Source organism: Ahaetulla prasina, chromosome 1, assembly GCF_028640845.1.
Source record: "Ahaetulla prasina isolate Xishuangbanna chromosome 1, ASM2864084v1, whole genome shotgun sequence".
NCBI classification, from domain to species: Eukaryota; Metazoa; Chordata; class Lepidosauria; order Squamata; family Colubridae; genus Ahaetulla; species Ahaetulla prasina.
In genome coordinates, this window is record NC_080539.1 from 363,742,736 (window position 1) to 363,765,387 (window position 22,652).

General features: G+C 45.1%; 1 protein-coding gene across 1 annotated transcript in view; it reads left to right on the top strand.

Annotated features, from left to right (window-relative positions):
- The window catches only part of IZUMO4 (IZUMO family member 4), a 31,762-nt gene that overhangs the window by 2,727 nt on the left and 6,383 nt on the right, over positions 1–22,652 (top strand). The window contains exons 3-11 of the mRNA XM_058163063.1: positions 1,007–1,163; positions 2,988–3,068; positions 5,750–5,821; positions 7,961–7,987; positions 10,650–10,725; positions 13,748–13,795; positions 16,660–16,674; positions 20,861–20,908; positions 22,633–22,650. Of these exons, the coding sequence (XP_058019046.1) occupies positions 1,007–1,163; positions 2,988–3,068; positions 5,750–5,821; positions 7,961–7,987; positions 10,650–10,725; positions 13,748–13,795; positions 16,660–16,674; positions 20,861–20,908; positions 22,633–22,650 (542 nt within the window). The remainder of the gene's footprint in view (positions 1–1,006; positions 1,164–2,987; positions 3,069–5,749; positions 5,822–7,960; positions 7,988–10,649; positions 10,726–13,747; positions 13,796–16,659; positions 16,675–20,860; positions 20,909–22,632; positions 22,651–22,652) is intronic.

The following is a 22,652-nucleotide window of genomic DNA, read 5'->3' on the forward strand; positions in this document are numbered from 1 at the left end:
CCCTGCATGGCCCCATGGGAGTCTGACAACCAATCAGAACACAAGCTCAAATTCAAAGCCCAACAGAGGCAGTGGTGGGTTCTAACCAGTGTTACTACCGGTTCAGTTCATGCACGCACTTTGCGTGTGGTTGGCATGCACGTGATCGCTTTGCTCGCACGCACGCCAAACTTGCACTTTGCTCAAGACATTGACTGGCTGAACAGCTGAGGCATTGCAATCTGCCCTGCCGCGCCTTTCAGCTGGGCTAAAAATGGAGGAATAAAGGTAGGTATAGCGTAGGAGCGGGCGGGAGGGCCCAGATGACAGTCGGAGCGAACTCGTTGGCTGTCACTTCAACATCTCCACTACCGGCTCTCCCGAACTGGGGAGAACTGGTAGCAACCCACCACTGAGTTACAGAGGGCATAAAACCCAGGCCCTCTCAGCATCTCTACCCTTTTCTGCCCGCTATCTCAAGCCATGTGATCCTGTTCATCAATAAACTTTCTTTCCAAGCAACTTCCATGAATCCGGTGTCTTTTTCCCCAGCCAGCATGAGCTATAAATATGAGCAAGTTGCTGGCTGGGGAATTCTGGGAGTTGAAGTCCACCACTCTTCAAGGGGCCAAGTTTGGACATCCCTGATTTAAAGGGTTCTTGAATTCTTGAATTCATCCCTGATTTAAAGGGTTCTTGAATTCTTGAATTCAATTTGGTGACTCCAAAGGCATTGATCTTTTGCTCCCAGGATTCCTGCCTGACTTCCTTCCTCTGGAGAATTCTAGGAATTGAAATTCAAAGTTCTTGGAGGACACCAGACTGGGTGTGGCTGTTCTGGAACAGCTGCATTTGTTCTGGAGAGTTCTATGGAAACAGAATGCCCCACCAGGGCCCTCATTGTCTGGTCTGGGGATGTCATGTTCTGGAATAAGGAACGCAGCCGAGAATGGGTTGCGAAAGCCTCTCTATGGCTTTAGCAATCGTTCTGCTTCTTGAGCCTTGCCTTTCTCTGGCTTGCTTGCAGTGCAACTCCAATTTCTCCACCCACTTTGCCTCTTATGTCCCAAAATTGAGCCGCAAGTCTTGGGGGCTCGGTGTCGTGCCAGTAGCAGGACGGAGACTGCGGGGCTGGGTTGAAGATACTCTTCATGAATTGAACCTCAAGATTCCCCCCGACATACGTGAGTTGTCTCCCAAGCAAGGCTGGCCCATATATCTATCGTATTTCTTCTGGGCTTCAAACAAAGCTCAGTCCTAGGTTCTTCAAACCAAGGTATAACTAGGGTTGCCCATTCATTCTGGCTCGTAGGACCAGGTTATTTGGTCCTCCCCCTTCCCTTATGAGTCACTGGATCTCTCTCTCCCTCCAATATAGTAGTCGAAAAAGGAGGCTTCACCAGGTGGATTTCTGTTTGTTGCAAGCTACTTAAGACATAACAAACCAGCTTAATATGTGGGAATAGGATGTTCTAATCCAGGGGTGTCAAACTTGATTTCATTGAGGGACACATCAAGGTTGTGCTTGACCTCGGGAGGCTGGGGTGGGTGTGGCCAGGGGGCATGGCCAGCATGATGTCACTCATGTCTGGGGCGCCTGTGGTGGCCTGAGTGCTCTGCCAGCAAAAATGGGCTCCTGGGCCCCGTTTTCAGCCACAATGGCCCCCGAGCTCTGTTTTCCCTAGCAGAGGGGCTGCAGGAGGCCGTTGTGGCTGAAAAAGCCTGGAAAAGCTACACAGGGCCCTCCTGAGCGCCATTTTCGCTGGCAAAGGCACCGCAGGCCGGTTCTTTGCTGTTTCCAGGGCAGCCCCTTGGGCCAGATCTAAACACCCAGCAGGCCACATTCGGCCCGCGGGCCTTGAGTTCTAAGTCAGTGGTCTCCAACCTTTCCGGCTTTGCAGACTGGCAGGGGGTGAGAGGGGATATGTTCCCTGCGAGTGGCACCCGCCTGTGTGCTGCTTCCTTTCCGTGAGTGGCAGGCAGCATGCCACCCGCTCACACAAATGGAGCTGCGTGTGCACTTGTCCACCATCTCTGCGTGCAAGTGGAGCTACGTGTGCTTGTGTTTTCCTGCCATTTCTGCATCCCAGTTCTGAACCAGCTGCATCCCGGTAGTGGGCTGTGGCTCGGGAGTTGAGTACCCCTGTTCTAAGCACTGTTGGCAGTTCAAGGTCTGGGGCTACTTGGAGCACATTGCTGCCTGTTGAAGTAGTCAGTATTCTTTATTTATTATTTGTTTATCAAAAAGTACAAGGAACCAAGTATCAGTATAGACATAGACATGGACACATGGAAAAAAATGGCACAAATAAATGGATATAAATAGGCAAAACATAGCCCTAAACACATAAAATGATTACCTATAAATGGGGACAGTAGGATAGGGACGGTAGGCACGCTGGTGCGCTTATGCATGCCCCCTTATTCTACCCCTATAAAACAAGAGGCCTTTAACAGAATAATAATTCAGCTTCTGGAACTCATTGCCACAAGACTTGGTCCCAGGGGTGAAATCTAGCAGGTTCTGACAGGTTCTGGAGAACTGGTAGCTGAAATTTTGAGCAGTTCAGAGAACCAGTAGTGGAAATTTTGAGTAGTTTGGAGAACCGGCAAATACCACCTCTGGCTTGCCCCAGAGTGGGGTGGGAATGGAGATTTTGCAGTAGCCTTCCCCCAGGAGTGGGGAGGGAATGGGGATTTTGCAGTATCCTTCCCCTGGAGTGGGGTGGGAATGGAGATTTTGCAGTATCCTTCCCCTGCCATGCCCACCAAGCCACACCATGCCCACCAAGCCACGCCCACAGAACCGCTAGTAAAAAAAATTGGATTTCACCACTGGTTAGTCCCCAGAATTGGAAGAAAACAAGACAATAAGTAGCATAGTGCCGTTTTTGTCAAGCACTGATTGATTTCAGATATTCCCCCAAAGAAATCCAGATGGAGATGGGTTGGATGTTTACAATTATCTTGCTTTCTCTCCTTCCCCCACCCCAACCACCTCTCTCCAGCTGTGGAGAAGTTGCACACCATAGCTACCACGGTGTATGGAAAACTTGATATGTTGTTCAAAAACCACACCTACAAACCAGGTAAATATACAGAGACAGTTGACTACGGTTCATAGTCGTTTTCTTGCCTTCGTTGTGAATTACCTTTGCTATATTTAATCATCAGGTTAGATGCAAATTCTTTTACTTGGATTGGTGTGAAATTTACTTAACTCACCTGCTCTCCTTCTATCTGTGTGTATCCCCTTTAAGCTGTTTTTCTCTTGTCTTCCTGGGTTTGCAAGACACACAAAACAACAAGCTAGCATCCTGTGCAAATAGCAGCAAGAAAAGTCATAAAATGGAGTGAGCTCATTTAACAAACATTGCACTTAACTATATCAATTTTGGGCTCAATTGTGATCATAAATTGAGGACTAGCTATAATTGTAAGGAGTGTTGAGTCAATATTGATTCCTGGTCACTGCCTTAACCAGTCCCTAGGCAGTTTTCTTGGTAAGATTTCAGAATTAGTTGCCATTGACTTCTTCCTAGGACTGAAAGAAACTGACTAGGCTAAAATTACTCAGCTGACTATGTGCCTAAAGCAGGACTAGAATTTACAGTCTCCTGGTTTCTAGCCTAGAAGTCCAAAAGTAACCACAATATTTCTATTAAATTCAAATAGTAAAAAATTCTGCCATTCACAAGACTTGCTGTTTCATAACCTGAGTGTTTAAAGAGATTTGGATTTTTTTTCTCCCTAGAAGAATAATTGAATCATCATACTACAATTTCCAGAATCAGAACAAAAATGCTTAAAAACCAGTAACAGTAATGCTTAAAAAAGAGAATAGATATAGGGGTACGGGATTGTGTTAAGTCAAAACAAATAAATCATATTATGGTTCAGTGTGAGTGTAATCTCAGCCATTATTTCCCTAAATCAAGGGGATTTTGTAAATCTGGTTGCTGAATTGTCCAAATTCTGGGAGAGCCAAAAATCCTATGATCCGGATATATTCTGCATATTTGCTCAATCCTTTTAAATTTCAGCAGAGCTGTTTCCAAACATTCATGCATTGGATTGCTTGGCATCAGCCACTGAGTCATGTCTGTCACTTGCCATTCTATGGATCAGTATTCTCCATGCCCCATTGTCTCACACTGCCTCCTTCAGATCCTCTATGGCAGGAGTGTCAAACTCAAGGCCCGTGGGTCGGATCCGGTCTCTGGAAACAGCGAAGGACCAGCCCACAGTGCCTCGGAAGCGAAAGCAGGCTCCCAATCTCCGTTTTTGGCTGGGACGGCCTCCTGCAATCCTCTGCCAGAGAAAATAGAGCTCAAATGAGCCCTCAATGAAATCGAGTTTAACACTCCTGCTCTATGGTCATCTCAATGCCATCTTTTATAGTGTCCAGTCAAGGTACTAGGGCAGTGGTGAAATCTGAACCAATTTACTACCGGTTCGCTGGTTGCGCATGCACGCTGTGTGCCAAACGCGCGCTGCGTGCAAGTCCACACGATGCAGCAAAGGCGAGGTGTGCACGGATGTGCACGTAGCGCATGGTAAAAAGACGCATGGGGTAAGTAGAACAGTGTGCGGGGTGTGTGTGTGATTAGCTATGGCACGCAATCTTTTTTTTTAACTTTTAAAAGCATTTTTTTACAACCTATTCGGTCGAATAGGTTGTAAAAAAATGCTTTTAAAAGTTAAAAAATGGGCTCTGATGATCGTGCAGCTCAGCTGTGATCGTCAGAGGCTTTTTTTTAACCTTTTAAAAGCATTTTTTACAAACTATTCCTACCATTCAGGCGGGAAAAGCAAGCGAGCAAAAGAAGCGGCAAGTGGGCGACCAGGTGATTGGGTGAGCATGGGCTGGGTGGGGGGGGGGCAGAGATTTTTGCTACTGGTTCTCTGAACCACCCGCCACCATCGCTACTGGATCGGCCGATCCGGTTCAAACCCGGAGCATTTCACCCCTGTACTGGGGCCTATGGCACGCATACCCAAAGTGCCACACCAAACCATATCACCAGGCACGCGCAGCCTAGCCTATTTGTTTTCCAGGTTTCTGGCACGCATGTGTACACGACGATCAGCTGTCTTTCGTGCGCGCAGCAGTGCTGAAAACTGGTGTGTGCCTGCACACCTGCCAGCTGATTGTCAGGTGCACATGTGCGACAGAATCCAGAAGTTTGGCTTTTCCGGACCACAATCCCTTCGCACGCACAGCAGTGCTGAAAACCGGCCTGTGCATGCATTCCGCCAGCTGATCATTGGATGCGCATGCGCGCTAGAACTCGGCAGTTTGGCTTTTCTGAAGTGTGGCTGTGATGAGTGCGGGCGCATGACATTTCTGCGTGACCTTTTTGGCACTTGGTGCTGAAAAGTTTCGCCATCACTGTACTAGGGTGTTCCATTCTCTTTTTTTCCACTGATCCCTCCCAACATGATTGATTTTTCGAGTGAGTCAGCTTGCATGACAACCTTTGTTTGGTGATTTTGAGTTGAAGTTATATTTTTGGGGAGGTTTGGTCTAGGACTTTGTTGTAATCTATGGTAATGATTGTCTCCAGCACCACAGTTCAAAGCCATCCACCTTTCTCCCATCTGCCTTTTTCCGAGTCCAGGTTTTGCAGCCATAAATAGCAATTGAAAAAAATATTCTGTTGACTAATCTGCATTTGGTTGGGTGGCTGATAGCTTGACAATAATGCTGGTTTGTTGTTTTGGTGGTGGTTCTCATACTTCTGACCTGTTGGATCTCTTGGCTTCCCAGGTGATCTTCCAAAAAAACTGGACTCTATTTTTGAAGAACAAATCAAAATGCTACAGGATGCCATCATTGAAAGTGAGTTTTCCTTCTTCTGTTCTGAATTAGTTTGATAGCCGATGGGAATGCCTCCTCCAAGGCAGTGCTTGGCTGTCCTATGGACCACGAAGTGGAGATGCCTCTTCTAAAATAGGGCATCCTCCAATGCAGGGGTGTCAAACTCAGTTTCACCAAGGACTGCATCAGGATTGTGTTTGACCTCAGGGGCCAGCTCAGTGGTGAAATCCAAACCGGTTTGCTGGCCGCGCATGTGCAGCGTGCACCAAAAAGAGGCTTGGGAAGGTAAGTAGAACAGCGGGGGGGGGGGAATCAGCTGTGCAGTGGGGTTTAGCTTTGCTAGAAAGCAGGATTTCCTACTTTCTAGCAAAGCTAAACCTCGCTGCAGAGCTGATTGTCAGAAATACTGGTTTGGAGGAACCGGTAGCTTTTTTAAACTACCAGTTCAACTGAACCGGTAGCTAACTTATGCACGGTCACTCATGCCCTCGTCACTTCTCGCCTGGACTACTGTAACGCTCTCTACCTGGGGCTCCCCTTGAAGAGCACCTGGAGGCTCCAGCTGGTCCAGAATGCGGCTGCGTGGGTGATAGAGGGAGCTACCCGTGGCTCCCATATAACACCTCTCCTGCGCAAGCTGCACTGGCTGCCTGTGGTCTTCCGGGTGCAATTCAAGGTGTTGGTCACCACCTTTAAAGCGCTCCATGGCTTAGCACCGGGGTATTTACGGGACCGCCTGCTGCCACCGTTTGCCTCCCATCGACCCGTGCGCTCCCATAGGGAGGGCCTCCTCGGTGCCGTCAGCCAAACAATGTCGGCTGGCGACCCCCAGGGGGAGAGCCTTCTCTGTGGGGCACCCACCCTCTGGAATGAGCTTCCCCCAGGACTCCGACAGCTCCCTGGCCTCTGGACCTTCCGCCGCGAGCTGAAGATGTACTTATTCTTCCGTGCAGGACTGGCATAAAATTAAAAACTATTAGTAATTTTAATGGGGTTTTTTATGGTTTTAATGGATATTTTAATTAATGGGCCAAATTGAATAGGTTTTTAAAAATTGTTTTTAGCTGTATATTGTATGTTTTCATTGTGTTTTTTACCTGGCTGTAAACCGCCCTGAGTCCTTCGGGAGAAGGGCGGTATAGAAATTAAATTATTCTTATTCTTATTCTTAACTACCAGGTTCACCTGAACTGGTACCTTTTTTTTGCTACTAGTTTGCCCAAACCGGTACTTTTTATCACTACTAGTTAGCCCGAGCCCGAGCAAACCAGTAGCATTTCGCCCGAGCAAACCAGTAGCATTTCACCCATGGGCCATCTCAATGTCACTTGAGTCGGGGGCATCTTTAGTGGCCCAAGTGCTCTGCCAGTGAAAACGGACTTTCGAGTTCCATTTTTGGCTGCAATGGCTTCCTGCAAACTTCTGCCTGCGAAAACGGGGCTTGGGAGGGGCCCGTGTAGTCCTCCCAAGCTCCATTTTCTCTGGCAGAGGCACAGATCTAAGCACCCTGTAGGTCCTGTTCTAATGCCAAGCCAGTGGAATCTCCCAAGATGGGTTGCTGACCTGCCTCTTCTTCTAAAGTGGGACCAGGTGGGTATGTTTCCCTTAATAGAGCAACTGGCCTCTGTGGCTCAGGCTGCTAATGCAGTCTGTTATTAGCAGCTGCCTGCAATTATTGCAGGTTCTAGTCCCACCAGGCCCAAGGTTGACTCAGCCTTCCATCCTTTATAAGGTAGGTAAAATGAGGACCCAGATTGTTGGGGGCAATAAGTCGACTTTGTATATAAATATACAAATAGAATGAAGACTATTGCTAACATAGTGTTAGCCGCCCTGAGTCTCCGGAGAAGGACGGGATATAAATGCAAATTAAAAAAAACAACTGGCAATCACTCTTTGCAAATGAAATCCTCTTTTGATGCGGCAGTGGTGAGAATGCTTCTTCCAAGGTAAAACTTATTGAAGATAATTCTAATAAATGCAACTGAAAATTGTGAACCTTCTGCCTGTTGAGCGGCTCCTTGGTTACTACTCTTCAAAAACTTTTTTAAAAATTGCAGTGGGGTTTACTTCTGACTAGATCTGCCAAGGAATACACAATGAATGGCTGGAATGCCTCAGCTTGGTTAACCCTTGAAATCTTTTTCTCCTCTCTCTTAGGCAGAATCACCTGCGAAAACCACTGTGGTAAGCGGGGGAGGAGAGCTATTATTTAAAACGAATGAGAGATTCCGCACACTATGGTAGTTTCATACATGGTCTCCTCAGAGCCATCTTGTCTCTGAAGGTTTTTTTTTTTTGAAAAAGTTTTTTATTTTTTAGAAACATACAAACATAAAAGCATCTTCCGTTCAAATTTCAAATACAATGTGTGGGTTACATTTTTTTGAGCAAACAATGACCTATCATTAATTTGTTTAATCATCCATTTTATCACCCAATTGTAGTCAAATGTTTTAATCAATTAATCCCTAATAGTCATTCTGGAACAATATTTTATCTTATCACCCTATTTTATTCCATCCTTTTAAAACAATTATATCATTCAATAATTTTTACCTTCTTAAAAACTCCAATCTTCTTTATCATAATTTCCCTTCCAACCATTGGTAAAATAAGGCCCATATCTTATAAAATTGCTTATCTTCCTGTTCTCTAATTTCAAACGTCATTTCTGCACAGTCCATTATTTTCTTAATAATTTCATCTTGCAATAGCAATTCCTCATTTTTCCAATTCTTTGCAAATACAATTCTAGCTGCTGTTATTCCATTTACAATCAAATATCTCAATTCTCTACTATAGGTTTCAGGTATAATTCCCAGTAAAAAAACCTCTGGTTTAAAGTCTATATGCTTTTTGTCTCTGAAGGTTTAAATGGCACCTTCCTTGCAGTGATTCGGAAGACATGATGGAAGGCAAATATACAGTACATGTCCCAGGACAATGTTGCAGGATCCAATCTGGGTGGGTCACTGGGACCAGAGCAGGGGTGAAATCCGGCAGGTTCTGGAGAACCAGTAGTGGAAATTTTGAGTAGTTCAGAGAACTGGCAAATACCACCTCTAGCTGGCCCCAGAGCGGGGTAGGAATGGAGATTTTGCAATATCCTTCCCTTGCCATGCCCACCAAAAAACACCATGCCCACCAAGCCACGCCCACAGAACCGGTAGTTAAAAAAAAAATTTGAATTCTACTACAGCACCAGAGGTTTAGTCTTCTGAGCTTTTGGATTCGTGCTGGAGCCCATCCTCAGGGAATTTCTCTCTCACTTTGTTCAGACGACAACCAAGACTGGTGTTTGGTGGGGGAATTGCACAGGATTTCTCTCTCACCAGGATTTAATATTGATTTTTGTTGATTTTTGCCACAAATCTGTTGCAGTCAGCGGTCCACAGTAAAGTCTGGTCAATGAATAGGCATTGATGACATTGGCAGTTGTTTTGGTTCAAGGGAGAACATCTCACCAACCAACCAGTGGTGGGTTGCTACCGGTTCTCCCCGGTTCGGGAGAACCAATAGCCGAGATGTTGATGTGACAGCGAACCGGTTCTCTCTGACCGTCATCTGGCCCTTCCTGCCCGCCTCTGCACTATACCTACCTTTATTCCTTCATTTTCAGCCCAGCTGAAGATGTGGCAAAGCGGATTGCAATGCCTCAGCTGTTCACTGTTACCAACTCAGCTACAGGGCATTATGGATCTGAAGGCAAGAAGGTGTGTTGATGTGTCCAGGGATGAGGGGTACTGCAGGGTTTGGTCAAAATAGTCAAGATGGAACAAATGATGTTCCTAAAAATCAGAGACTTTTGATCATAGATTTTGGCCAACATCTTGGTTTTTTGGCCAAACACTGTGGTAGGGATGCAAAACTGGCTGAGGAATTCTGGAAGTTGAAGTCCACAAGTCTTAAAGTTGCCAGGGTTGGAGATCCCTGTCCTGTCGTGACCCAGGCCCAAGTAGGTAGTAGTAGATGCACTCAGTTCAAATACAGACTTCATTAGAACAGCTGAGAATTAACTCATTCTCAGCGTCGTCCAAACTAAATCAAAGCAAATTCTTCATAACACAATTCTTCAGTCTTCTCACCAACCTTGGTCTAATTAGGCAAACTGACAAAGGCTTTTCTTGGCAAAAGTTCAAAAGCAGAAGACGCCAACAAGAAATAAATGCAGCAAGACAAGGAGCAATTCTACCAATGTTGTTTTCCGGCAAAGAGGCCAAACGCCGTTGCTGGTCTTTTAAACCTTATGGGAGGGGCCAATCATCTCTTGGCCCTACTCCTGAGTCATCCTCTTTGCTTTAGCTGCTCTTGCCTTCTGGCAGCTCTTCTCATATGTGCATTAGGAACAGGCTCCTCCTGTTCCTCTGCCTCACTACTATCAGTCTCTGGAGGCTCTGGAGTCCGCATCTCACTCCCCAATGGCCCTGGTCCCACCTCTGCCTCCAACCCAGAGCCCTCATTTGGGCCTTCCTCAGCCCATGTTCTTCCTCAGCCTCATCACTTTCCGACTCCATTGCCAACTCCACAGGCTGCTAGTGGACCACAACATGTCCTAAAGCACCTTCACTCTTGAACCAAGCCTACTGCAGTGCCTTAATAGCTTTCCCTTCTATCTGAAGGAGACAAGTATTTAAGAAATACAAAATATAACAAACAAACACCTCCCCAAAATTCCAGACAGGCTTTGTTTCCTGGGTCTGTAACATTTTTGGTGTGCAGAATATTTAGTCTTTTATGGAGCATAGTGTGTATGTATGTGTGTGCATGTGCATGTGTAAATTTGACATAAAATATTAAATCTTTTCTTTGGTGACTAATTAATTTGCCCTGTTTCTCCTTTTTCCAGGCTTAAACCACTATGACGCTATTTCCTGTAAGACATGCAATGCAACCAAACCAACTTGCTTTGGCTATAACTGCAGGTACAGATCATTTTTCCTTCCTTCCTTCCTTCCTTCCTTCCTTCCTTCCTTCCTTCCTTCCTTCCTTCCTTCCTTCCTTCCTCCCTCCCTCCCTCCCTCCCTCCCTCCCTCCCTCCCTCCCTCCTAATTATTGAGAAGATTGAACTTTGGGGTTGGCAAAAATAGCCCTTACTATAAATGATAATAAATAATATACAGTGAGAAAAATGGCATACTGTACGTGGACTAATATATTGTATATTTTGTGTAATCTGTTCTATTTTGGCCAAAAGTTTGGTATGGCATGTACCAGTTCTGCCTCTCTCTACTGCCAAGCCTCACCCAGCTAGGGAAGATTGAGAAAACAAGAATTATTGTTTCTTGCCACTTGGGCTAAGTTGCTGCTTATAAAATAAACTTGAAACTCTCTCGCCTTTTATTTCTTGATTATTTAGTTCAGTGTTTTTCAAACTCAGCAACTTTAAAGTGTGTGGACTTCAACTCCCAGAATTCCCCAGCTAGAATTCTGAGAGTTGAAGGTCCACACACCTTAAAATTGTCCAGGTTAAAAAAACACTGATTTAGATGCAGTCCAGTGGTGGGTTTCAAATTTTTTTACTACCTGTTCTGTGGGCGTGGCTTGGTGAGTGTGGCAGGGGGAAGGATAATGTAAAATCTCCATTCCCACCCCACTCCAGGGGAAGGATACTGCAAAATCCCCATTTCCTCTCGATCGGCTGGGACTCGGGAGGCAGAGAATAGATGGGGGCGGGGCCAGTCAGAAGTTTTACTACCAGTTCTCCAAACTACTCGAAGTTTCTGCTATCAGTTCTCCAGAACTGGTCAGAACCTGTTAAAACCCACCTCTGATCCAGTCCCTCTTTGATTACTTTCCCTGTCTTCCACAACTTTCATGCTAACAACGTAAAGATTCCAACAGGCATCGTCTTCCTTTAGTCATGATTAGGTTCCAGCTTTTTTGATGCAAAGGTGATATAACAAACCTCAGAAGTGGGAAAGTTCTCCTAAGGCAGCTTTTAGGCAGTTGTGCAGCTCAACAAACCAAGAATGAAATTGTCTTCAAATAAGGTAGACAGGAAGGAAATGATCGAAGATAACCATGAAATGGTGCGAAAACACGCAAACAAAGAATTTGGGGGAATAACTCAAATGACAATGGCTTTAGTTGGCTTGTGCTGATTTCATGTACTTGTAGGAATCTGTTGATGATTTCTAAGATATTGTAATTACATCAGTGTAATTGTTGTGTTAGGGACGCGGTGGTTTAGTGGGTAAGACGCTGAGCTTGTCGATCAAAAGTTTGGCAGTTCAGCAGTTTGAATCCCTGGTGCCGCATAATGGGGTGAGTTCCCATTACTTGTCCCAGCTTCTGCCAACCTAGCAGTTCAAAAGCACATAAAAAATGCAACTAGAAAAATAGGGACCACCTTTGGTGGGAAGGTAACAGCGTTCTGTGCGCCGCCCACATGACCACGGAGACGTCTTCGCTGGCTCTTCGGCTTTGAAACGGAGATGAGCACTGCCCCCTAGAGTCGGGAACGACTAGCACATATGTGCGAGGGGAACCTTTACCTTTTTAATTCTTGTGTTGGTTGCGCTGTACAGGATTGAGTGGTCAGGGACTTTTTGATAAAGTTGCGTGGATATTACTGTGAGTGAGTTGGATGGCCATATAAATTTTCTTAATAAATAAACCAATTAAGTGGTTAATATAAGATTAGGCTTTTACTGGTGTTTCCCTGAAAATAAGACTAATTTTCGTTTCGACCCCAAAATAAGGTCTTATTTTCAGGGGATGTCTTACCCGCTTACCTTAGGACCACTGCAGCCATGCCTCCCATGCCCTGACATCTATTGCGCCACTGCCTGACCACGCAGGAGTCTGTGTGGTACATTGTGCCATTGCCTGCATGAATGGCAGCACCGGTGTGATGAGCCACATGGCATCCTGCCACGAGCAGTGGCAACAGCGCAATATGCCACATGGTGTCCGGCCACGAGCAGCCGCAAGAGACTGCAGAATAAGTGAGGCAACGGCACAACGGGTGACGGGCCACGAGAGGCCTGGATGCAGCAGTTCTAATGTAAGCAGGTGTGGGTTGCATGGGGCAGCTCCATCCCCCCACCCCCGCCCTAGCTTGATTTTTACACCTGCACCTCGTTCCACCTCATACAACCAGATGTAATGCTCCTGGATCAGACCGGATCGCGTGTTCATGGCCGGTAGTTCAGCGATCCGGTAGCGATGGTGGAGCAAAGCTCCATCCACCCGCCCAGGTGTTGCTACTTCCTGCTTTTAAAAGGTAAAAAAAAAGGCTCTGGCGATCGTGTGCCACAGCTGTAATCGTCAGAGCCTTTTTTTTAACCTTTTAAAAGCATTTTACAACCTATTGCCCGAATAGGTTGTAAAAAAATGCTTTTAAAAGGTAAAAAAAGGCTCTGAGGATCACAGCTGTGGCGCGCAATCGTCGGAGCCTTTTTTTATGGGGGTGGGGGAGTCCGTTTTTGCTCCCAGAAGGCTTCCGTGAAGCCTGCTAGGCAAATACGGTGTGTGTGTGTGGGGTTCATTTTTGAGAGAGAGAGAGAGAGAGAGAGAGAGAGAGAGAAAGGGAGGGAGGGAGGGAGGCAGGGAAGGAAGGAAGGAAGGAAGGAATACAAACCTGGCACTAGACGCAGCTTCAGAGGATAATCCAGGACTGGGAGGGACCTGGAGGTCATCTAGTCCAACCCTGCTCCAGCAGGACATTGTTAATGAGTTTCTGTCTTTTGATTCTCCAGTCACCTGGTTACATAGCCACGTCCACCCAGTCACATGACCTCCCCACTAAGCCATGCCCACAGAACCGGTAGCAAAAAAAAAATTTAGATTTCACCCCTGGGGTAAGGTTTATATTAGGCCCAGATGTGAAAATCTGACTAGGTCTTGTTTTCAGGGTAGGTCGTATTTATGGGGAAACACGGTATATGTCCTTGTGATGTCCTTCTCACTTACATTTCCACGTCTTCGGTTCCTTTTCTGCAGCTCCTCAGACAAATGGAAAGATGCCTTGAATGAACTCTATGACTATGTGTAAGTCTCATTGTACCATGTTCTTGTTGTGTCTGCACCCCCCAAGCCGGGCCTCCTGCCAGAAAGTGACTTGGAAAGTGAGGGGGAAGGGCCGTCAGGACTTACCTTGGGAGCACCGACTTCCCTGGCTCAGCTCCAGGAGCCAGAGGCAGGCCAGGTGGAAGAGATAATGAGGCCTCCATCCCCTGACTCTTTCCCCCCCCAGGCCACGCCTCCAGACCCAGCTGATGGCAATCAGGCCTGGCTGGACCCTAGGTTTCGTAGGCAGGAGAGGCGGGAACAACAGAAGCAGGGGCGGGGCAGGCCTAGGAAGTGCTGAGTCATGGAGCCACACCCCACAGGATATAAAGGCAGCAAGAGCTGCTGTGCCTCTTCGTAGCAGGCAAATTAACTGCTTAACTAAGAGCTGAAGTACTGTTTGTTCCTGGGTGACTCATCGGCGTCGAGGGAGATAACAGAGACACTTGGCAGACACTCGCTAGTTTGCTGCCAGAGCTGATAGTGCCAGCTAATTAAGCCATCGCTCGGACGGAGGCGAGGGGGGACAGAACAGTTCTGGTCACAAAATAAAACCTTGAAGATTGAAGGCCAAAAAGAACCTAGAGCATCTATGGCCAAAAGAAAGGACCATAACATCTGGCAGTATCTCTTTGGATTGTCTGCAGTATTTCAAGGTCTCGGGTACCACCTGCAAATAGATTCTTTTGACTAGAGCTATCAGGGGTTGAACTCCTATTTCCTTTGTATTCATTTATTAATGATTGAACTTTTATCCCATCCTTATTTTGGGAGCTCAAAGCCTCACAGGAGATGGGTTGACATGAGTGATCATCACATAACTCTCCAAACCACTAGTTTAGCTAACCAGATTTAGCCTAGGCCCTAAGGCAAGGATATCAAACTCAAGGTCCGTGAGCCGGATCCGGCCTGCGCGGTGCTTTGATCTGGGGCGCGGGGCCACCCTGGAAACAGCAAAGGACCAGCCTGCGGTGCCTCTGCCAGTGAAAACAGAATTTGGAATGGTGGCCCCCAGCCCTCCCCAGCTCCGTTTTCACTAGCAGTGGGTTGCAAGAAGCCGTCGCAACCAAAAATAGAGCTCGGGAGCCTGTTTTCGCTGGCAGAGCACATGGGCCACCATAGGCGGCCCCGACACAAATGATGTCAAGCTCACCACACCCACCCTGGCCAAGCCCCCACCCCTGTCCTGAGGTCAAACACAAAGAAGGACTAAAAGAAGGACTAGGGGAGACATGATAGCTGTGTTCCAATATCTCAGGGGTTGCCCCAAAGAAGAGGGGCTGTTCTACAAAGCACCTGAGGGTAGAACAAGAAGCAATGGGTGGAAACTGATCAAAGAAAGAAGCAACTTAGAACTAAGGAGAAATTTCCTGACAGTTAGAACAATTAATAAGTGGAACGACTTGGCTGCAGAAGTTGTGAATGCTCCAACCCTGGAAATTTTTAATAAAATGTTGGATAACCATCTGACTGAGATGGTGTAGGGTTTCCTGCCTGGGCAGGGGGTTGGACTAGAAGGCCTCCAAGGTCCCTTCCAACTCTGTTGTTATGTTATGTTATGTTATGTTATGTTATGTTATAAACCTTGATGTGGTCCTAAATGAAATTGAGTTTGACACCCCTGCCCTAGGGGATTATTCAGATCTCCCCCTTGGTTGGGTGACCAAAGAGAACTGTTGAGTAGATCATGTTTAGAGTAACCTGCCATGCAAAGACTATGGTTTGTCAAAATCATGCAGTGATGTCTATGGATCAACCGAAAGCATAACAAGCTTTGTATGTATAGAAGATCCTGTTTTTTTTATTTTTGAATGAGGGAAGGGGGCACATGACGAGAATCCGCTTGATATAGTGGTTAAGGTGCTGGACCATAAACCAAGAGATTGTGAGTTCTAATCTTCCCATAGCATGAACTAGATGTATAACCTCAGGTCAGTTAATCAAACCAGGCTAGTGGTTTGGGGGAGAACAGGAGGCAAGAGCATTATGTATATTGCCTTGAAATATAAATATATATATATGCATTGATTAAAATTAATTTTAATATTTAAATCTAATTATAAATTAAATAATAAAATTAAAATTAAAAATCATATCGTACATGGGACCAAGATTTAGTATTATCACACACACACACATATACATTCTTGTGTGTATATCTATATCTATATCTGTAGATATAGTGGTGTTGTAAACTTTGAATGGTCACTTAAATGAACTGTTGTAAGTCAAGGACTACCGTGTTTCCCCAAAAATAAGACTGTCTTACATTTTTTTGAACCCTGAAATAAAATTATTTTCGGGGAGGTTTTATTATTTTGGGGCCCATGGAGCACGATGTGTCTCCTCTTGCTGTCTTACCTGATTTCCAGCTCTGTCTCCCTAACCCTAACCAGAGGAAATGGCGGGGACCGGCTGTTCATGCGTTTAAATATTTTCAGGGAGTGCTTATTTTCGGGGGAGGTCTTATTTTCAGGGGACAATTTTTTTCAGAGGAGGTCTTATTTTCGAGGGAGGTCTTGTTTTCGGGGAAACATGGTACCTGTAATCAATTCTAAATTTCTGCAGGTGCAGTTTAATTAAAGTTGTTTTGGGGTAGTTATAGGCCCTGTCTGACAAGAATGATGATTTTTGTTAACTTGAAGAAGTACGTATATATGTACATGTATTTAATTCTAAAAGAGAAACAAGGAACTGATAGCACACCTAACCAGGCAGGCAGAAGTTCAGATTTTGCACCTACCATTCTGTGCAAATTCAGCCATTTTTCAATGTTCGAGCAAGTTAGAAACAAGATGCAGTTACATTTCTCACTTATATGCCTTTTTCTTTTCTTTTTTTTCCAGGAAGGGCTTGAACAAGTAAGTTGAGAATTATCTTCCAATGAGCCAGGGATGTCAAACTCAAGGCCTAGGGGCCAGATCTGGCCTGCAGGAAACTGGCCTTCTGGAAACTGCGAAGGATCGACCCATGGTGCCTCTGCCAATGTAAATGGAGCTTGGGAGGGCCGTCTGCAGGCCTCCGAGCTTCGTTTTCACTGGCAGAGAGTTGCAGGAGGCTGTCATAGCTGAAAACAGAGCTCAGGAGCCCGTTTTCGCTGGCAAAGCTCTTGGGCCACCACAGGTGCCCCCAACACGACTGACGTTGAGCTGGCCACACCCCACCCTGGTCACGCCCTACCCTGGCCATGCCCATCCTGGCTTGCTGAGGTCAAACACAACCCTGATGTGGCCCTCAATGAAATCAAGTTTGACACCCCTGGTGTAGGCTTTTAATTAAATGGAGAATTTGATTTTATCCAAATTTATTTGGCAAACATCTGCAAAACACATTGCTGCTGAAGATTCCTCTTTAGATAAGTTAGACAAGGCAGTGGAGGATGGGTGGAGGTGTTTTGCAGTTGGAACTGGACACTTGGCTGTAAACCACCAATTGACCTTTGTCAGTTGCCTTGGCAGCTGGTTGACAGGCATATCTTAGCTAAATTAGATTCCTTAGTACAGACAAGAACAAATCTTCAGACATAGAAACAATTGGATTCAGAAACTTATATAGTTTTTTTTGCCCACTGCTTAAACTGGTGTTTTTCAAACTTGGCAACGTTAAGATGTGCAGACTTCAATTCCCAGCTGCTTAACTGCCAACATCTTAACGTTGCCAAGTTTGAAAAACACTAGGTGTCTGTGTCTGAAATTAATGGATACTTAGAAAGGAGAGAATAGAAAAAAAGATATTATTACCTTTGGAAGTAAGTAATCCTACTGGATTAGGATGCTCTTCAGGGATAGCTTTCTTGGGATTACTTAGATCTACTTGGGGTATTTTTGGAGATTATTCGTAACAGTACAAAATACAGGCACGTGCTAGCAAATAGAGAGAGATATTGCATGAGAGATACAATTCAAAATGCCGGTAGACCTCAACTTAACAGCCAATAAGAAGTCCCGTTGTTACACAAGGGGGTTGTTAAGTAAGTTGCACCCAATTTTATGACCTGTTTTGCCACAGTTGTTAAGAAAATCACAACTTTTGTGATTAACAACTTTTGTTAAGTGAATCACCTGGTCATTAAGCAAATCTGGCTTCCTTAATTGACATTGCTTGTTGGAAGCTGGCTGGGAAGGTCATAAATGGTGATCCCATGGCCTTGGAGGCTGAAACCGTGGTAAATACCTGCCAGTTGCCAAGTGGCCAAATTTTGATGGCATGACTGTGGGGACGCTGCGATGGTTATAAATGGGAGGACCTGTTGTAAGCAGTGGTGAAATCTGAACCGGTTTATTACCGATTCGTTGGCCGCACATGTGTGCATGCATGCTATGCGCCAAGCGTGCGCTGCACACGCATGCACAGTTCACACCAAACGCGCGCTGTGCACGCATGTGCAATATGAACCAGAAAGAGGCTTGGGAAGGTAAGTAGAACAGCGAGGGGGTGGGGAATCAGCTTTGGCACGGAATCTTGGGAACCTTTTTGAAAACTTTTTTAAAGCATTTTTTAATATGGGTTCGGGCGAATAGGTAGTAAAAAATGCTTTTAAAAAGTTTTAAAAAAAGTTCCGACGATCACAGCTGTGCCACGCGATCATCGGAACCTTTTTTTTTTACTTTTATAAAGCATTTTTTACTACCTATTCTCCCAAACCGGTAGTAAAAAATGCTTTTAAAAAGTAAAAAAAAAAAGGCTTGGACGATCAGTTATGCCGCACGATCATCCGAGCCTTTATAAAAAATTTTAAAGAATTTTTTTACTACCTATTTGCCTGAACCAGTATTAAAAAAATGTTTAATTTTTTTTAAAAAAGTTCCGATGATCAGCTGAGCGATGCACAATCGTTGAACTTTTTTTAAAATATTTTTTTAGTACTGGTTTGGTGAATCAGTAGCATTTTTTACTACCGGTTTGGGCAAACCGGCCCAAACCGGTAGCATTTCACCCCTGGTTGTAAGTCACTTTTTCATTGCCATAGCTTTGAATGGTTCCTAAATACATTATTGTAGGTTGAGGACTACCTGTAAAATATTTTCACTTTGGGTTCTCTGTTCATTTCTTCTGAACAGAATCTTTCCATCCTGTTTACAGGTAGTCCTTGACTTACGACAATAATTGAGCCCTAAATTTCTGTTGTTAAGTGGGTTTTGCCCGATTTTACAGCCTTTCTTGCACCGGTTGTTAAGTGAATCACTGCAATTGATAAATTACCAATCTGGTTGTTAATCTGTCTTCCCCATTGACTTTGCTGGCCAGGTGGTCACAAAAGGGGTTTGTGTGGTGTCACATGACCTTGGGCCACAGCAATGGTCATAAATATGAACCAGCTGTCAAGCATCTGAATTTTGATCATGTGATCATGGGGAAGCTGCAAAGGTTTTAAGTGTGAAAAATGGCTGTAAGTCACTTGTTTCAGTGCCGTTGTAACTTTGAATGGTCACTAAATGAATCATTGTAAGTCGAGGACTACCTGCATTGGATTCAGGAAGGTATGACTTGATTCAGTTTCCCCTGATAGCTTTCAGGACAGGAATGTGAGAGAAACCTCCTCTTTGACAGTCTTGTTTAGTTTAATTTAGTATAGTCAAGGCTCTGGTTTTCCCAGTTGCAATATATGGCTGTGAAAGTTGGACCATAGGAAGGCTGAGTGCCAAAGAATTGAGGCCCTGGAACTCTGGTGCTGGAGAAGATTCCTGCAAGTCCCTTGGACTGCAAGGCTATCCAACCGGTCAGTCCTAGAGGAGATCAACCCTGACTGCTCTTTAGAAGGCTAGATCCTGAAGAGGAAACTCAAATATTTTGGCCATCTAATGAGAAGGAAGGACTCACTGGTGAAGAGCCTAATGGTGGGAAAAATTGAGGGCAAAAGAAGAAGGGGACTACAGAGAACGAGGTGGCTGGATGGAGTCACTGAAGCAGTCGGCATGAGCTTAAATGGACTCCAGAGGATGGTAGAGGACAGGAAGGCCTGGAGGAATGTTGTCCATGGGGTCGCGATGGGTTGGACACGACTTTACAACTAACAACAACAACTTTAGTTTAGTTTAGTTTAGTTTAGTTTAGTTTAGTTTAGTTTGTTTCATCAAGCATGTATTTTATGACAAGATACAGATATAAACATAAATACATGAAAAGGATACAAATAAAAGAAAACATTAGGACAGGGATGGCAGGCACGCTGGTATGCTTAAGCACGCCCCTTAAAGACCTCTTAGGAATGGGGTGAGGTCTATAGTAGACAGTCTAAGGTTAAAGTTTTGGGGATTTGGGGAAGAAACCACAGTCAGGCAGTGCATTCCAGGTGTTGACAACTCTGTTACTGAAGTCGTATTTTCTGCAGTCTAGTTTGGATCAGTTTACCATGAGTTTGTATCTATCATGTGCTCTTGTATTGTTCTGGTTGAAGCTGAAGTATTCATTGGCCCTCTGGAAATTTTCTTCCCCCTGAGCTAGGATGGACCTCTCTTGCAGTCATGTAGGAAGCTATTTTCCATGAAGTTATAATGATCAAGATTGAAGGTGATGATTACATTTAATATTTAATATGCTTCTGGTGGATTCATTGGCTACTGAGGGAAGAGGCTATTTGTAGCTCAGGGTTGTGGGGTCCTTGGTGCTCTGAGCTTGGATATGCATTTGCTCTTACAATTTACGTTGGTTGATGTTTTCATGTTTTAATCACTCTGAGCCAGAGGTTTCAGCAGGTTCTGACCAGTTCTAGAGAATCGGTAGCGGAAATTTTGAGTAGTTTGGAGAACCGGTAGTAAAAATTCTGACTGGCCCTGCCCCCATCTATTCTCTGCCTCCCGAGTCCCAGCTGTCTGGAGGAAATGGGGATTTTTGCAGTAACCTTCCCCTGGAGTGGGGTGGAAATGGAGATTTTACAGTATCCTTCCCCTGCCACGCCCACCAAGCCACCCCCACAAAACCGGTAGTAAAAAAATTTGAAACCCATCACTGCTCTGAGCTGCCCAGAATCACTGATCGGGTGACATAGGAAGAGGGTGAAAGAAGACAGAACTTCTTGTGACATCGTCTGATGGTTTGTATCCACAGGGAACCAGAGGTGTGGGCGTCGGCCCTAAGACAGGTCCCTACGTTTAGGTAAGTGCCTGTTTCTTTGAAAGCCGTGGGGAAAATGGAGAGCTTTGCTCTGCAAAAAAAAAAAAAAGCTCTTGATACAGTCAGGGAGAAAGGGGAGGAGGAGAACTAAGCACCTTGCTCAGAGGATTCTGGGACAAGAAGGATGAGGTGTTGAATAGATATTGCAAAAGCTCAGGGCTGGGCTTCAAAAATTTTAGCCAGAGGTTCTCTGCCCAGTTGCTGGGTAGGTGTGGTCATGGTGGGTGTGGCCTAGTTGGCCTCCTGCACCACAGCGGAGAGAGCGTTTTTGCCCTCCCCAGGCTCCGGAGGCTTTTCTTGAGCCTCCAGGAGGGCAAAAATGGCCTCCCCAGACTCCGGAGGCCCTCTGGAATCTTGTCGAATTTCTGGTAGGCTCATTTTTCATCCTCCCCGAGCCTCTGCATGCGCCCTGCACTTACCTGCATCCAAAACAGGCCCCATGAGAACTCCTGGGAGGGACGGGGTGGGGCCAGCCAGGAGTGGGATTTGTGGGTTCTCCAAACTGCACAGAATCTTAGCTAGATGTTGTGACCTAGGTTCACTTAGGCATAAAAGACACACTTAGTCTTGAACAAACCTATTTTATTATAAGAGTGGGAATTACTTCATTCCCAGCTTAGTCCAAATTAATTCCAAAACAAATCCTTCAGAAAAAGGCCTTCGGCCTTATCACAAACCTTTATCTGCTTTGGCACCTTGCCAAAGGCTTTTCTTTTTTCTTCTTTTTTTTAATATATATTTTTAATTTTACACAATCTGACAGACACACAACGTATAACATATAAATATTTCCTATTTCTGAACAGCATTTCTTAATGGTCTTCTCTCGCTTTTATATCTTTCCCCCATATCACATTTTCTTTTCTTTCTTATTCCCTTTTCTTTATTTATATTAAGTTATCTAATATTAATAGCTTTTCTTTTCTAGATTCTTATATATTTATTATTTACATATTATACATTCCTAATACATTCTGTACATTTGCCAAAGGCTTTTCTTGGCAAAACCCTACAAAGTTCAGAAACAAGGGACGCCGACTCAAAACAAATGTAGCAACACTGCTTTCCTACAAAGAGCCCAAGAGCCGTTGCTGCTCTTTTAAGCCTTATGGGAGGGGCCAATCATCTCCTGGCCTTACTCCCAAGTCGTCCTCTTTGCTTTAGCTGCTCTTGCCTTCTGGAAGCTCTTCTCATGCATGCACTAAGAACAGGCTCCTCCCCTTCCTCTGCCTCTCTGCTGTCCGCCTCCGGAGGCTCTGGAGTCTGCACATCGCTCCTAGATGGCTCTGGCCCCATCTCTGCCTCTGATGCAGAACCCTTGTCCAGGCCTTCCCCTGACTCCAGGATTGGCCCATTGTCCTCCTCTGACTGAAGTGAAAAGTTTTCAAGGAGAGGGAAAAAAAACCCCAGGAAAATCCCATTGCTTTTTGAAAAGCACCTTTGGGACAACCATGACCTGGATGATTGAGAATCTCCATAGACATTAATTTAGCTCCTTAGCAAGGAGCATGCATCTTAAAAGTTGCTAGGTTGAGAAACATTGATCTAGGACAGTAATGGCGAACCTTCTTGCTTCTTGTGGATGATTCAGCCATTTACTGACCTCATTCAAAATCAACCCATGGATTCAAAATAGGGGCTGAACTGATATCTCTTTAATGACTAAAATAATTTTTCATCGTTATGTTTCTCTGTTTGTCTTTCAGTCATTGTACTGCCGAAAGGT